Source organism: Bemisia tabaci, chromosome 7 (genome assembly GCF_918797505.1).
Source record: "Bemisia tabaci chromosome 7, PGI_BMITA_v3".
NCBI lineage: Eukaryota > Metazoa > Arthropoda > Insecta > Hemiptera > Aleyrodidae > Bemisia > Bemisia tabaci.
This window is the reverse complement of record NC_092799.1, coordinates 51,157,028-51,173,744: the sequence shown is the minus strand read 5'-3', so window position 1 is coordinate 51,173,744 and position 16,717 is coordinate 51,157,028. Positions and strand designations below refer to the sequence as shown.

Sequence of the window (16,717 nt, the reverse complement as noted above, 5' to 3'; positions counted from 1 at the left end):
ACGCGGCGCCGCGCGCCGCAGATGAAAAGCTCAAGTGGGGATCAATCGATAAGGGCTCAAGCTCAGCTACGCCGTCCTACGGAGAAACGTTGTATCAACACTCGAGTCTGGCTAAATTTCCTCAGCTAAAACGCGGATAGGTCGAATGCGCTGGTCTCAGAATACTACCGTGCTAAGGAAAAACGCCGTATGAACCTTCAGGTGTTGCCAAGTTTACTTTTGTAAATCAAGAATTTTCTGGATAATTTGTGAATATTTTTCCTCCAATTTTTCAGATAATTTTGTTCGCAATTTCACCTAAAGTTCCTGAAAATTTTAAGAAAAAATTTTCCCAACTTTCTTCCAGAATAACTCTTTCTCGAGAGGAAATTTGGCAACTCTCGAATGTTCATACGGCGTTCTTCCTTAGCACGGCAGAAAAGTGTTTTGATGCTTGATCAGGGTGTCTACTGAAACAGGCTGTCCAAAAATCAGTTCTTTTGTAGTAGTTTTTCAGTACATTCCCAAGAAATTCAATACCTCCATTTGACGAAATTCGAAAAATTTCGACAGTTTGAAATTATTGCTCGTATTGCGACAAATATGACGTAGACAAACAAAAGTACTATTCCCGGACATGGGCGGAAATAGGGGGGCCGGCCCTCCCCACAATGCTGCTCAGCCCCTTCCGAAAAATGCAAAGGACCCATGCTACTATAATTAGTCTTGGGGTAAAAGGCATAGGGAATGTAATAACAACCTACAGTGTTATGTTTTGAATGAACTATAACCCAAAATATGATATCTTTAAAACAAGTCAGCAATGTTTCTGTCATCTGTACTATTTAATTTGCCATTAAGAATGGCTTAAAAATAAATTGCTCTCGAGACGTTCCGATTTTCAAAAATTTTCCGGGGGAGGCCCCCCGACCTCACTCTGCAGCTGGAGGAGTCCCTCTCAGCCCCCCCCCCTCCCCCTTAGCTCAGGTTATACACCCTCCTGCTTCCTATGGCCCCCACATAAAATTTCTAGTTCCGCCCATGTTCCCGGACTTTCCGGAAATTTCGGACTAGTATACGCCCTGTTGATTCTTGTAGATCAGCTAAAAATAATGAGATCAGTCCGAGCAGCATCTCTCTACGTTCTACTTTTTTAGCCGAGATATCGCGCTTTGAAAAATTCGGTTCACGACGTCATCCACCACAATAGTAAAGCCCTTGGTTTCTCCCGCCTTGCATTCATGAGTCATCAAGACACACATTTACTCTGGTTACCAGAGGCGGATCCAGCAATTTGGCAACACCGGATTTCCTCCATTCAAACCTATGCTAAATAATCGATTCTTGCCGGAGCACCTGGCCCCCTAGGAATCGATACATTTCCATAGGTTTAAGTGCAGGAAATTCGGTGTTGCCAAATTGCTGGATCCGCCAATGCTGGTTACTCAACGTGAAACTCGGAAGGGTGTCACTACCGCGGTGGGTGGACACGATGAGCCGCATCGACCATCCATACAGATCGGATTTATACAGATTTCAACACGAGAGTTGGCCCGTAGAGGAGCGTGCTTTAAAATTGTTGCGCGGTGGAAAACCCACGACACAAAAGCCGACATGACGTCTTCTGCAGCGTCCATTCACGTCACGCGAGGAGAGATCGAGATTTCCGACGGTGGTCAAAATAAAAAACGCTCCGAGTTAGATAAACCGGACCAACACCTGAATTTACAGCAACGTAATCGACTCGGTCGAGATTACAATCCTCGGCTACACGATTAACGCTACGTTTTAAGGTGGAAAAAGTCTCGATTACGATTATCTCCACGCTTGCATTCAACCGACGGGCGATGACGTATGACGTCCGCGACGCCGGCGCCATCTACAGCATGATCCCCAAGTTTCGCACCACCCCCTATGAACCTCAAGGTTCTTGCCCCTTTTCCGGCAAATCCCATTAAAATGTTGAATGGTCCCAAAAGTAGTTTCCTTTAACCTGGAAGCACTTGCAGAATTTCGAGTCTCTGTCTCAATTGGAACAAATTTTCGAATGGGCCTGTTGCAGGGTGCGGGGATTTGCGAAGTGACGACTGGTTCCGGTGGCAAATTTCACAAAAAGAACGATGGCGATATTAAAAAATAGACTGGAATTTTCCAAATTTCCCGTATCGTGATGAAAACCGATGTTTCCGAAAATGTGTTACATTTAGGTAGTTTGGCGAGAAATTGCTCCCGGTCGGAAGAAGAGAAAATTCGGCTGGGGAATCCCGCGGCGGCGCTAAGTCGTCTAGCGGGCGGAGCACGCCGGGATCGAAGGAGCCCTTTCAGAAATTCATGAAATTCTTGCCCACCCAAAAGCTGTTGAGACGCGGCGCTGGCCTTGAATCCACAAACCTTTGCTCCACGAATAAACACTATTCGAGGATCTTTCCACGAATAAAATTATGCTGCATAAAATGCGACGTTGCAGAAGCGCATCTGAAAGTGAACATTTCCTAGCCCGCGCTCGTCCAACATAGAGTCCCTTTATACTGAGAGTCAAGACAATTTGAATCCATTTCTGATTGGTTCCCATATTTTAGGCCTCCACAGTGTCACAAACGGGAATAAAGATTACATTTTCACCAATTGCAAAGATTATAATCTGGAATGGACCAGGGAATTACGGATTCGGCAAGGAACAAACGGAATGAGAGGAGGAACGGAGAAAGGCATTTGAGAATGGGCCGATCAAAGATTACGAAAAACGTTCAATTTCTGTAATCTTTATTCCCGTTTGTGACATCCATGAGCCGAATTGTCTTGACTCTCAGTATAAAGGGACTCTAGTCCAACAGAGAGGAAATCTCACTTCAACCGGATTCGGCAACAGCGAAATGCCCAACGTTGCCGACATGCACGAAAAATTGGCATAACTCACCCGTGCTCGGGAAAATGCCGTAAGAATCTCAGGACATCGCCACATTTTTCAAATGAGGGGCCTTGAGGGCAACGCGCACACGTGCAGTATTTACGTTTCAGATATTGATGCTTCCAAGTAAAACTAGTCTTGAATGCATCTTCTGTGAAAAATTCGCTCCCCGGTTCCAATGTCTAAGCATCAAAAAGTCAGTTTGAACTTTCTTTCCGCCATCAGGATCCGTGTGATTTCGAACCTCCGAACGCGTATTTCTCGAAATAGCAAAAACTGCACTGATGCGCCTTGTCCTCCGAACCCTTCGGATGAAATACAATTTTTCGGGAAAATTTTTGAATTTTTTTAAACTTTTTATCGGTTTCTACCCTCGATTTGTTGGGCGTTGTTCTTACGCGCGGAGTTTCCGGAATATTGGCGGAATGCGTTGTAGCTGACGAGGCGTCATGTCTTAGTCTGCGCAACGAAGAGGAGCAAAAAACGATGCGCAGCTGAAGGATCCGCAAACTTGTTCCTGGTAGGTTCCGCGAACCGTTCCTCGTGTGCAAAAGGCCTCTTAGAGGGTGGCTGCAAGCAGGCCCGCCACATCCCATCACGGGCCCGGGTATCGGAACTTGGCTGATTTGAAAACGCCTTCAAATGCGGCGTGATACCTCACACATTCCGGAGAGTTCAAATAGTTGTATCATTGCGCCTTAGAAATGCGACGGAAGATTACAATTGAAATAGCCTTCATGCACGCTTGCCTTTTCGATTTCCGTTAACATTTTTGCAGTCATGAATGCGCTTAAGTGCGCTTCAGCTAGAATTGTACTTACAAATGGGTGGTTTTTCTACGAGGATTAAAAATAATCGAGCGGTACGGAATATAACAAAAGAATATGAACTATGCATGACGAGAATCCGGGCATCGGAACTAAGCTGTTTTGAAAACGCCTTCAAATGCGGCGTGATACCTCACGCATTCCGGAGAGTTCAAATAGTTGTATCATTGCGCCGTATGAATGTGACGGAAGATTTAAATGGAAATAGCCTTCATGCTGCAAGAAGTTTCTTCCAAGAAATAAATCGCTCGGAATACGATAATTCCTGCCTATAAATCACTGTGGATAAGAATTCATGGATTGGCTGCCCCCCAAGAACTCCGTCACCTCACCTCAAACTTACCCCTATGTCTGTACTCTCCCCATACCGCGATGTCAGTACTTTCCCCATACCGCGATGTCTGGACTCTCCCCAAACCGCGATGTCCGTACTCTCCTCATACCGCTGTGTTCGTACTCGTACTCTTTAAAAACCACTCCACTGAAGGGGGTCTGCCTGCGTCTACGAGGCGCGCCTAGCTCCAGAGGAGAAAGTTCGGAAGGTTTCCCTAGATTGAAAAGCGGATCCGGAGAGCCTTTCCCGGATAATCTTGAAAACTTGAGTCGTCTCAAAAGCAATTTTGGACAGTTTTCACAGAAAGACTGATCCAATTACAATTTCCCAGCTGAAATATATGTCACACACTTACTTAGCAAGGTCCCTCAGATTTCTGGGGAAGCAGCCCCCCCCCCCCCCCCCCCGCAATTCTGCCCTTGTTGTAGGGACTAATTGAGGGAGCGGGATGCCCGAATCTGGACGTGAAAAAGCGCTCGGCGATTGAGCAAGAGGAACAAAGCGCGTTGCGTCGGGCTCGGGCAGATATTGCTCGTGAATTCAATGCCGCCCGGGACGATGGAGCCAACTCGTATTCGGTTGCGACACACGAAAAAATCCGGGTAAATACGCGTGTGTCATTCTAATCGCTCGACTCCGAGTCCACCGCGGGAGGACACAATGCGTCGCGCCCCCCCCCCCCCCCCCCCCCCGCTTGTCCCTTCTCGGCCCCGCAAAATCCTCCGACAGAGACGAGCGCTTATCAGAGTGTCCACTCAATCTGCCGAGCAAAAATTACCGGCTTCAACGTTACTTCTTCAAATATTCAGACTTTTGTGGGTACTATGTGAAGAAAAGCGGAAAATTTCCAACTTCAAGCGCGATCTACTGCGGGAAAGTACCTACTGCACTTAGATAAAATGCGCAAGAGATTGCAAACCTTCCAGGATGTGTTCAAATACGCGAGGCATGAGGCGAAAAATCGTCCTTCTTGTGATATTACCATTCTTTTTCAGTTTTTCCGGACAGCTCTCACGATACCAGAACTATTTCCGGACTTCCCTGGATTTTGGACGAATAGACAGACACCCTGGGGCTCAGGGCCAGACTAAGGGGGTGGCCACATGGGCCGCGGCCCATGGCGGCAAAATTTAGGGGGCGACAAATTTTGCAATCTTTTTGAATGTAGGTATCAAAAAATGAGAGAAAACAATCGGATTCAGAAAATAAATTACAAACGAGGCAAGGCGACAAAATCTCTCATTTCCTGGGAGAAAAAGTACAGTAATTTCTAATTTTGTCGTCTTTTGGTGATACAAGAGACAACACCTTTAATTAGTCGAGTTAAGAGAGAAACCAAACACGCAATTCAACCTGGAACGGAGCGGCGCGGCGGTCGGCATGAAACACATAGCGCCTACAAGACTGCATGAATACTTCACGCATTGCGTCAAACACACTGCGGTCAGCATAGAGTACATAGAGTCGTAATGTAAGTGGGAGAGCTGGCACCACTTTTAAGAATTTTCCATGTCCCGTATTCCGAGACTCCTGTGTGACGCCGGGTCACTTTTTCGATACATAATCGATTGTTTGCGATACACGGGTACCCGGCCATCCGATGACAACAACAACAACAGAGGAGATAGGGATTACCACGTATTCCACACCGCCATTTTGGATCGAAAATGTATTGAAAGATCGACCCGAACTCGGCGCACACCAGGCTCGGAATTCGTCGAGCAGAATATGGCGCCAGCTCTCCCATTTACATTACGACTCTATGTACTCTATGGCGGTCAGCAGCAGTCGGCTTGAAACGCATAGCGCCTACAAGACTACATGAATACTTCACGCATTGCGCCAAACAGTGTGGTCAGCAGCGATCGGCGTGAAACGCATAGCGCCTACAAGACTGCATGAATACCTCACGCATTGCGCCAACACAGTGCGGTCGACGCGGCGGTGGAAGTTTTTAACCACGTTTATGTTTGTTCTTTCATAATTTTTTCGTATATATAATCCCTCTCCGCATTGTCCTGTCACTCTTCGTCACCTGCGGTCGTTCCTACATCCATTTTTATTCATCCCCTTGTTTTTCCGGTTTTCCTTTACCTTCCCTCCCTTATGCCTACGTTGACCCTGCACTATGTTCCTGATTTCGGGGGATCTTCAACTGGACTAATGATCCAGATCCTCCGAGGCGCGCTGATTTGTTTGCAGGGTCTCTACTATTTTTTAATTTTTATAGATCCTGATATTTTATAAGAAAAAAATCCTGATTTTTCATTATGAAAATTCCTGATTTTTCTCGTAAAAACGATATTTATTGCATAAATGCACGCGGAAACTAAATTTTCTGATAAAGTTCTTACGATTAGAAAAGACGGCGCGACGACTCCTGGCACGGTAGGCAAAAAGCAGTAAGACTTCTCCGCTGAGGAGATTCGCGTAAGAAAAATTCCTGATAAAACGTCCGATTTTCGATTTCCTGATTTTCCTGATGGGCCAAAATTCCTGATATTTTCCGGTTCCGGATCCTGATGCTTGACACCCTGGTTTGTGGCGAACTGGGCGCGTTTGGACTTGGACCGGACAAGGCCCCGTTTCCCGGAGCCAAACGCTTCCGTCTCGGGCGGGAGAGACATGAGACGCCGCGGCGGGATGGCGCATGGCGTGGTGGCACTGGTGGCGGTTGTGCCCGCGAACATGCGCGAGAATTTTTGGCGGCGAAAGTCCGCTAGCTCGCGGATGGGCGGAAATGAGCCGAGGAGAAATTAATTGTTTCGCCACCCGGCTCCAGACTACCACAGACGACAAACGCAGGCTCGCGCGACGCAAGACAAAGATATGATCGCTATGACATGACGATCGAGCCCTCCTCCGTTTCATCAGATCCGTAATCTCCGCATTCCCAATTATACCTCCTATCGGAGCCCGATTCCCTCTTGTGTCCCCGCAATCCTGGAAACTTTCTTCCTCCTTCCTGACGACCGAGCAACCAGAATTGCAACAACTTCTCGACCACGCCACCGGGTGGATCGCCATCGGTCGCGTCTGAAAATCGGAAGGCTCCGAAAACTGTGTTTTTAAATGAGAAAGCTGGCGAAATCGCGCGGAGGAAGCAAAACTGCGGGAAAAATCACGTTTTTACATAAAATAGCTGTAAAAATTACTTGTTTGACACAAAATCGCGACGGTTAATAAGTGCAGTCATTGAAAGGCATCCACATGAAATTTCTGAGGCAAAAGGGGAAGGCTGAAAACTTTCCGCATCCCTGTCGGGCACCGAGCTAAAATACCTGGACCTCCTAAATACGAGGGGCATCGCCAGGGGTGCAAAACCTTCTCGACCGTGTGACCGGACGGGTCTAGATCGGTTGCGAGTGAAGAGGAGGACCCTGAAAAAAGTGTTTTCAAATGGGAAAGCAAAATACCTTCTCTTCTTCTTTTTTGGGGAAAATCGCGGTAAAAATCATGTGTCTTGGGCAAAGTCGGGGCAATTTATACGTACAGAGCCATACAAAAGTCACCTTGATGCAATTTCAGAGGAAAAAGGGGCTTTAAAAATGAGAAGGCTAGGAAAGTTCTGCATCCCTCCGTATAGCCACGTCAGTCATTTATTATAGAAAAAGCGTGCCTGCCAGGCCTGTCCTCAAAGCTGTCTATTCTCCAACTGACAAAACGACTTACCAGGATTTTCGAAAAGTAGCCTGAGTTTTCAGAGAGTTCCCTGACAGTTACCACCTCGAGTCTCCTGATTTGGGCCCGTAATGATCAGTAGCGAGGCACGAGCGATCGATTATCGATACTTCCCCCATCAGAAGCTGAGGTAAAGAATCGATTATCTAGGTGTTCATTGCGAACATTCTGTTTATCGATACTTTTGCATAGGTTTAAATGACAGATCAATCGATAAATAGCAAAGCACGCCACGCCACTGGTCATGTTCGGTTGCCCCGAGACCGTGTTTATTGACCGAAGTGAGAGAGTATCCATAAGGTCACTGACCCTACCAGCTGAGTTGATACAATTTTTACCAGAAATCGATTCCAAAAGTTCATAGAGAAATACCACGACTTGCAGAAGGCACACTGAAAAAGAAAAACTCGGGCCATGGATGCCGTGTACTTTCGGGCTATAAGGACATAGATTTACCATTCGTTCTGGGCTCGAAGGCCAAAATTTCCGAGTGTAGCACCCGCTGCTCCGGCTTCTGGACCCAGAGCAGTCAAGCTACGGCTCCAGCACCCGGAACTTTCGGCCTCTGAGCCCGGAGCGAACGGTATTTCAGTGTAGCTCGTAAGTAGGGCTTTCCTGGCCGGAATTTGACCTCGGTGAACGATTAGCAGAGGGTATAAATTCGACAGAAAAATGTCCTAACAAGGAGGTTGAGTAAATTTCCTGACTTTTCCTTGATTTTCGACGACCCGAGGAGCCTGAGCTTGGAGAGGGAGAGGGACGGCGAAAAACTGGCGGGCGATGAGGACGAGGAGCTTGCCGGAGCCCACGCTTGCTTTTCCGGCTGACAGCTGAGCTTGGCGCGCGCGTCGCTCGGACAACGCACGCAAGAGTTTACACATTCTTCGGGAACCACACATGGAGGTTTTCACATTCCACGCGGGAGACACTCGGCGACTTGGCGACGTGGCTAGCGTAGCGAGCGTTGCCGCGCGGCGCGGCGCGGGGCCCGGAAAATCGCGGGAATCCTGGCCGGGGCGGCGCCGCCGCGCGCAACCACATTCCAGCGCGCGTCCGTCTCTCTCGCGCCGCCTGCCCGCGCCGCGCTCCGTCCGCGTCGCCCATCATCAGTCCACTACATTCTCCGCCTCCCTCCCGCCTCCATCAACGAGCGCAGATGCTGCTAGCGCTCTTCTATCACGACTCCAGCGTTGCCGCTTGGCACATTCTTCGCCGCAACGACTTGAGAGCACTGCGCTCCTCCTCGGATAGTGCAGCTGCTTCGGTGATCATTCCTCCGGCAGCCGACAAACGCACATGCTCATCATTTCGGTGAACAGATCCCAGGGTACAGGGTGGCAACAGGAATTTCAAATTCCAATTTCCTCACTTATCCGGGCCTTTCAGGGATGAATAGAAAAATACTCGCATTTTTGACACAACACAAAACGACGAGAGGGGCTTGGAGGACGAGGCGCACAAGTCCAGTTTTATGTTTCAGATATTAACGCTTTTTGAGTAAAACTGGTCTTAATACATATTCTGCGAAAAATTCGCTCCCGAATCGAAATTTTCAAGCATCGAAAAGTCAGCTTGATCTTTCTTTCCGCCACGAGGATCCATGTAATTTCAAAGCTTCCAACACGCATTTCTCGAAATAGCAAAAACTGCACTTGAGCTACATGTCCTCCAGAAATAATAATTTTAAGATCCCTGAATGGAAGGCGAGCTGAAAGTGTGTGACGTGACACGTGGAAATTGGCAGTTTTCGTAAACGTAATTTTCCCATTACTTTAGAGGCATTTCGCTTTTTTCCCCTAACGTCCCTGTGGTCCATTTATATTCCCTGACCCTTCTTGTTTTTCATAGTTTTCCCTGATTAGCTGCAACGACCGAGCAGCACAGCTAAGCTCACGCGTACTTTTCACGATGGGTCGCCATACAAGTCATCAACTGACGTTTACGTGGACGGCGCTTAACAGGGAGTTGAGCAATCAATCCCTGATAAATGTCATTTATACATTTACCATTTAACCCGTGTTATTTATAAACATTAGCGTCTTCTGTAGGGGTTGCTTCCGCATTTTCCTTAGAATCATTTTAACCGAATATTCCTGGAGATACAGCACGTGACTCTGTGATTTAGTTGGTGTCTTTCCTACGGCCCCTTCTTGAACGTTCACGGCAGCGAACTTTACAACGGTACGATTTTCGTCAGGTCGGATGGAAAAATCAGATCACGAGATTTCGTCGAGAATTTGCTGTGAGCGTTTACGTTTCTTGCTGTGCCAATGAACGGCATGAAGTCATAATCGGGCAATTCGTTTGACCGAACATGACAAAACAGCTGAAACCTGACTGAAATCTCTTCCTAACACAACGTTTTTTGAACTGCGCATTTGATCCGTCGGAACCCAGGTTTCGTTTGATGTTCCGACGAGTGCTTTTTGCCCGAAATGATGGTGGAACGTTCCTCAATATTCGGGTATCGATAGCTTACTTATTTTGCGTAGCGGTGGACGGCCACGATCGTTTCATCCCGAGTAAAAGTCTCCGGTGCAAGCTCAGCTGGAGGCCCCGCTGGAATCTCCCCGAAAAATATTCCAGATTATCACTCGATTTTCCTGCGCGAGTGCCGGCACGAGCTTCGGCTTCATTTGGACTACATTTTGCAATTTGGAACTATAAATTCTAGCCCGGTTTAAAAACAACGTGTGTGCCATTAGTTTCCCTATGCACATAAGTGTTTTTCCAGAAGAGCCAGAATTTATAGTTCCAAATTGCAAAATGCAGTCCATTTGCTGGTGCGTTTCGTAATTACACACGTTTCTCGGGTGTATCCGTGGGATTTCAATCTACGTCTGTCAACGTAGCGCGACTTCTCAAATCATGCTCCTTTACCGCGTTCCTGCCGCGAACGGAACGGGGAATGATTTGGAACGGAATCGTGCTCATGCCCCCCCCCCCCCCCCCGCTTCCCGGGGACTCCGCGAGATGAGCGCGCTCCGTCCGACCGTTGCCGTAGTTACCGATTATTCGTCATCACTTCGAGGAAACCGTCTTCACCCTCGAAATGAAGGAATCGAGACGGGCATACGTCAGATCCAAGGGTACATACCAGTTTTTTTTTTTTTTTTTTTTTTTTTTTTTTTTTTTAATTATTCAAATTATGAGGGGCCTCAGGGGCAGGGCGGCAAAACGCCATGAAAAATAAAATCTTAAAATTTCACTTTATGAAACAAATTGAAAAAATACCGGTTCCTTTCCATGTTCCGCAAAATGCAGAAATTGTGACTTTCTTCTATTTTAGTGTTTTGGAGAGCGGATCGCATACTTCAGCCCCTGAAAGATATGAAATACTTCACAGCCTCGTGAAAGTTCATGAAATATTTCACTGAAATTTCCAATTTTTCATTTCTTTCCTACGTTTCATGCCACCCTGTTCAGGGAGGGAGGGGAGGGGGGTTCTTGGCTACATTTACTTTTTAACTATCTGGTCTGAATCCCTTGATTCTTAAAAATTGGCTGAGAGAATAAAGCAGATAGATATTTTAAATTTCTGGGGGAAGAGGATACATGTGGAGAAAAAAAAAGAATAAGGATTGCGATGGTATTATTTCCAGGCAGTTAAAGGCCCATAGGGTGTGGCGTCATATTCCTAACAAATTCTAAACCTAGAGACCTTCTTTTGTGAGGAGATGCTAAAAGATGAGAGATGAAAATTTAAAAAAAGGGGGAAGATAAAGAAAAACAAAGATGTTAATTCCAGTTGGTTGTTAGACCAACTCCATTTCCTAGTCTGCCAAGGTAAATAAAAACGCGGTAGATATCTTCGAATATTGTCAAATTTCCTCACTGAAAATATGAGTTTTTTAGAGAAAGTTATAAATATGCTTTTTTTGAAAATACCAGACTTTTTAGATCAAATTACGAGCAAAATCCTCTAAAATCACAAAAGAAATATTCACAAATTTTTCAGAAAATTCGGGATTTGTCGAGGGAAATTTGGCAACGCGTGATGGCTCATGCGGCGTTCATCCTTAGCACAGCAATGCAGGTGTCAGGATCATTTCCGTTCATTTTTCAAGGTTGTAGGAACCCTGGGACCAGGAAGGGCAAAGGCAACTTGTAAAAACTATCTTTTAGCTCATACTTAAAAAATCAGTCCTACTTTTGCATCATTCACAATTTCAAATGCTGTAGGAACCCATTTTTCTAGGTACTAACAACACTGCCAAGCACTGATCATAAAAATATCAATTCTGATAATGCATGAATCAAGAAAAAAATTAAAAAGGAAAAAACTCTAAACAAGACTGCATCTAGGTTCGTTTAATCATAGTCCACTTAGAGTTTTTTGGGGTGGTTTTGAATGAAGTTAGAACACTTCAATACTTAAAGTTTAAGAAGTAGTAACATCATATAAAGACATAATTAACTTAGCTAGTGTCATAGTGTGTGCAAAATTGAATAAGCTTGTGCTTACTCTGGCCATACACCTATGACACAGAGCAAAGGGGCAAGGAATAGGACCTGGCTTAAAATTTAAAGGGGGCATGGAGCTAAGAGCTAGCTTGACAAAGGATGTATCCTGATACGCTCATCATATACTTGTTGCACGGAGCAATTCAACGCAATTGCTTAGGACTGACGTCGGCGTTAAGAGCATCTTCAACATAGTAAAATTAGGAAGCAACTACCTAGGCCTCTATTTTACACTCCTAATAATATGGGAATTTAAGCACTGTAAATACTCAACTCACATTGAAAAATTCTGTATCGGTTGACACTAAACAAAAACTTAAAAAGCCTTAACAGCAGAAAAAGTTTGTTGGGTTCAATATATTCATGGGTAAGCAGTTAATTTTTAAGTACTTATTCCCTGAGAAATGGTCCAATTTTGGTCTTCTAGAATTCCAGCATTTTTTAACCACCAAACATCAGTCCAAAACCATTTGTTGAGTTATAAAACAAAAATACGCAGAGATAAAAGAAAAACTGGGGGACTTACTTCTAAAACATCCTGTGCTGTATGAAGATATTCTCTCAGCATATCCTCTTGAATGGCTCGCCATTCTAAACGAGGATCCTCCAGTTGCGTACATTCTAAAACAAACACCTTGCAGTATTAGTACAGTGATATAAGATATTAAAGAAAAACAAGTTTCAACTGATGAAAGTTTGATTGACTGCATAAGCCAAGATTTTGTTTTCCAAAATGACAAATCGCCAATTTGAGATTCTTGGTGAAACATACGTAATACTTGGTGAGTTTTCAACCTCATACTTCAGAGCAAGAGACTTTTTCAATGCCTGACACACTAGTTGATGGATTTCATTGGTCAATGTCTGATGAGCTAATAATCTGAAGAAAAATAAAATGTGAAAAAGGTACAACACAACACAAAATCTGTGGCTGACATAAAATTTGTTTTCAGGACGATTGACAATCAGTGTTTTATTTTCTCAAGAACCAGTTCATACTTGGCTGCAACTAAGGAGACAGTGCTACTGCTAGTATCATAAAGTCAATAAAGAATTGATCAGAATTAACTCTTTGAAGCTGCTCCGTTATGAGATGAGTCCTCGAAGATTCAAATATCTTTTATCAATAACAGTTGACACAAAATTTAGAAAATACATTTCCACGACAGATTTTGGTAGAGTTGCCTGACAATGAAAGATTTGCCATATGGTTGAACCTAACACTTTTCCTAATTTTTCCTGACATTTCCAGGTCCTTCCGGTATGCCCTAACTATGGCAACCCTGGGATGGATGTACAGAACTAAGTAAAGTTAATGATACTTTTGTAACAAATAAATCACTATGGCAGTTGAATTAAGAAACCAACTGATTGACTTAATCGCAAATTTTTACCAGGAAGGCAGTGGCTCCTGTTTAAAGGGCAAAAAATTTCGAGAGAAAGACCATTACGTGCCTGATCTAAAATCTTGAACATTATTAATGGAACACACTCCCCCCCCCCCCCCCCCCCACCGCCACACACACAATTTCTAATTCATAATATTTAAAGCAAGAGCACTAAGAGGAGCTTGCATGTAATCGAGAAAAAATTTACATTGTCTTCATATGAGATGCACTCATCTTCTTAAAAAAACCAGAAGTATTTCTGAAATGCATTACAGTAAAATGTTTTCATTAAGAGAATGTACAGACTCACTGAGAGATGGTGTCATTTTGAATTGGAGGGGTGCAAATCCCGGGATAAAAATTGAATGGTTGAAGTGAATAAACTTGTACTTACGATTAACGTGATTTATGTAGTAAACACCAATATGATGATCATAGGCTTCTTCCCAACCTAGGGGTAGTTCGTTTCCTACGCAATCTGCGAAGGATTGCGGTTTTGTATACCTGAAAAGAGCAAAATTTAGTTAAAAATCGAGGACTAAATTGTGTGCCTGCAAAAGCTACAATGAGACACATCGGCACAATATTTAATGAGGGAAATGTGTGCTTCATAAGGGCGAATATCCTTCCACCAGGTGACATCCAAAAAGAGGAAAGGGCAAAATGTCAGTGCAAGTGCAGTATTTCACAACTTAAGGCTGGCTAAACAGCATGCAGCTTGTCCTCGATCTGACACCTCTACTAGTATACAGGGTTATTCAAAAGTCACACATCACACCACAAGAACATTCTGCACCACTGTGTTTCATGATATAGGTTAGGTTCCATTTGCACTAGTTATTCAACAGTCTGCATCAAATGAGCGTCAATCAATAATGCCGACATTACTTCAAAAGATGATTTTAGAATATCCATTGACACCATTCCAACGATTGAAAAATTAGTTGAAAATTGTAAGAAGTGTGAAGCAAAATCTGTGAAAAGGTAATGGAATGATATTGTTTTGTTTTCTTTAACAAGAATAAAATGAGGGCGGAAATTTTTAAACACCGCAAATGAGATACACGGTATGATAGCTTCACTGTCGATATGTCTCAGAATATCTACTAGCTTGAAAGTTCTTTGCGCACTAAACAGAACAAATGAGTACATTCCTTGTGAATATAAGTAAGAATCCAGCAAAAACATGCTATTAAGAACACATCTGTCACTTAGAATCAACAGTTGAATTGACGTAAACTAAATTTGGGAAGGCAACGAGTAGGAACACCTTCCTCAGGGTTAACCTAACCGCAACGTTATCAGGCGCAGTTGCTTGGAAGGCAGTAAAATAACCTGGCAATATCAAGGGTATAAACAAAGAATTGTGGACTAGGAGATGTTTAACTGATAGTGTTCAATTAAAATCGGCTACAATGACCTTAAAAATTCCTACCCTCTCGTTAGAGTGCAGTGATAATGAGTGGTTAGATCAAATTCCTTGGCGTTTACATTTGAGGTCTTCATAAAACAAAGAATAAATCTCTGGAATGATACACATTCACAAGATGATTTGCTCAAATGGAAAATTTACAGCATCTTAGGAGAAAAGAAGAATACAGGCTCTTTCTGCTGACCACATTTTAGAGGAATATTAAGAGATACATGTCCATGATTGAGGTGTTTACTCTGGGAGTGAGCGAGTAATCATGCCAAATACAGAGCGATGGAAGATAAAGAAAGAATGTAGCAGTAAGACATGGTGAGAGGAGCTTAAGTTATCTTCTGAAACAAACTTTGAAGTAAGATAACTTAATAGCATGAGCAAAATCGCAATTTGGAAGGATTCCTTTGAATATTCTCAAATAGGTTGCAACACTGACTTCATGATCACATTCCAATCTGCAACCAAGATGAATCGGAAGTATTACAAGTTTCCTGCGAAATTGGTTGACCTCGAACGATCTAAATTCATAGGCATTCAAAGCTGGGCATAATTCGTAATTGAGAAGGGGAGGAATTAGTTGATATTGCAAATAAGAGGCCATAAAGGGTACACATTCCTCACCTATCTCTCGGATCTATCCAAGTGGTCTTCTTGTTGTTGTGGTCTATAAAGTATATTTTCCCGTCATAATCGCGAGCAAAATCCCATCCGGCGGGTAAAGGGATTTCGCCGTTTCTTTTTCTCGGCATATTTCACTAAAATAACACTAAAATCACAACATTCACGGACACACATAACTACACTGCGCGCTTCATAGCACAACACTCATCGACTCGACGCCATAATGAGTGCTGGATCAGGAATGCCACAATTGAATCGGTGGAGGTTAGAACCGAATGCGTCCATTATCTCATGAGCCCTCAAGTATGATCTTCCTGATATACATTGAGGCTCATCAAATAAACGGCTATAATAGTTTGTATCACGAAGCGATTCAATTGATAATCAAGAGCATGACATCATATTCAATAACCAATCACAGCGCAGATAGATGCCACAAGCATTGGAATGCGACTACTGAACTGAACGAACGCTCAACGCACTGTCAGCTGTGTTCAGCCGCTCAGTGTTGTATCAAATTTTATTACCTCCGGCGTCCACACCATTCTCCACAAGCAGCTGTATCCCCTACTCATCTCGTTAAATGCATTCACCATTCAGTTTTTAGAGGATTCGTCAACCGTGCAGGTCAAATTCCTCGACATTCTCCCTAATAAATTTGTGCTCCCAAGGCCATTGCACCATTGTACCTAACTCTTTTTCTTCCCACTAAAATCGTGTGATACATACCAGATTCCAAAATTTAAACCTCTGCCGACGAGATGTCCCCATTTGAACATTTTTCTCAGCTCCCGTCCCTTGAATTTGCGCATTTTTTCCGCCCTTTCAAGTTTTTCAATTAAAATGTTTCGTTGACCTACCTATTGTGATAACTTCCTCACACCCAAATCCCTAATTATTTTCATTCATTTTGTTTCCTCGAGTTTGTTCTTCTATTTCCGGGTTTCGCCTGTTTTTCCTCTTCTTTTATTTCTTTTCTTTTTTGAAGCAAAAAAAATTTGAAAAATTTTCCACATTAAATTTTGTCTACTTTCACTTTATTTTGGTTTTTTCTAAGATTTCTTTGATTTTTTGTTCAGAATTTTCCTT

The 16,717-nt window shown here is 43.9% G+C and overlaps 1 protein-coding gene across 1 annotated transcript in view; it reads right to left on the bottom strand.

The window, feature by feature from the left end:
* kibra (WW and C2 domain containing protein kibra) overlaps positions 1–16,015 on the bottom strand; it is a 39,813-nt gene extending 23,798 nt beyond the window's left edge. Inside the window, exons 1-3 of the mRNA XM_019054779.2 lie at positions 15,629–16,015; positions 13,976–14,085; positions 12,720–12,814 (exon numbers count right to left, since the gene is read on the bottom strand). Of these exons, the coding sequence (XP_018910324.1) occupies positions 12,720–12,814; positions 13,976–14,085; positions 15,629–15,756 (333 nt within the window). The 5' untranslated portion in view covers positions 15,757–16,015. The remainder of the gene's footprint in view (positions 1–12,719; positions 12,815–13,975; positions 14,086–15,628) is intronic.
* Positions 16,016–16,717: the final 702 nt, after the last annotated feature.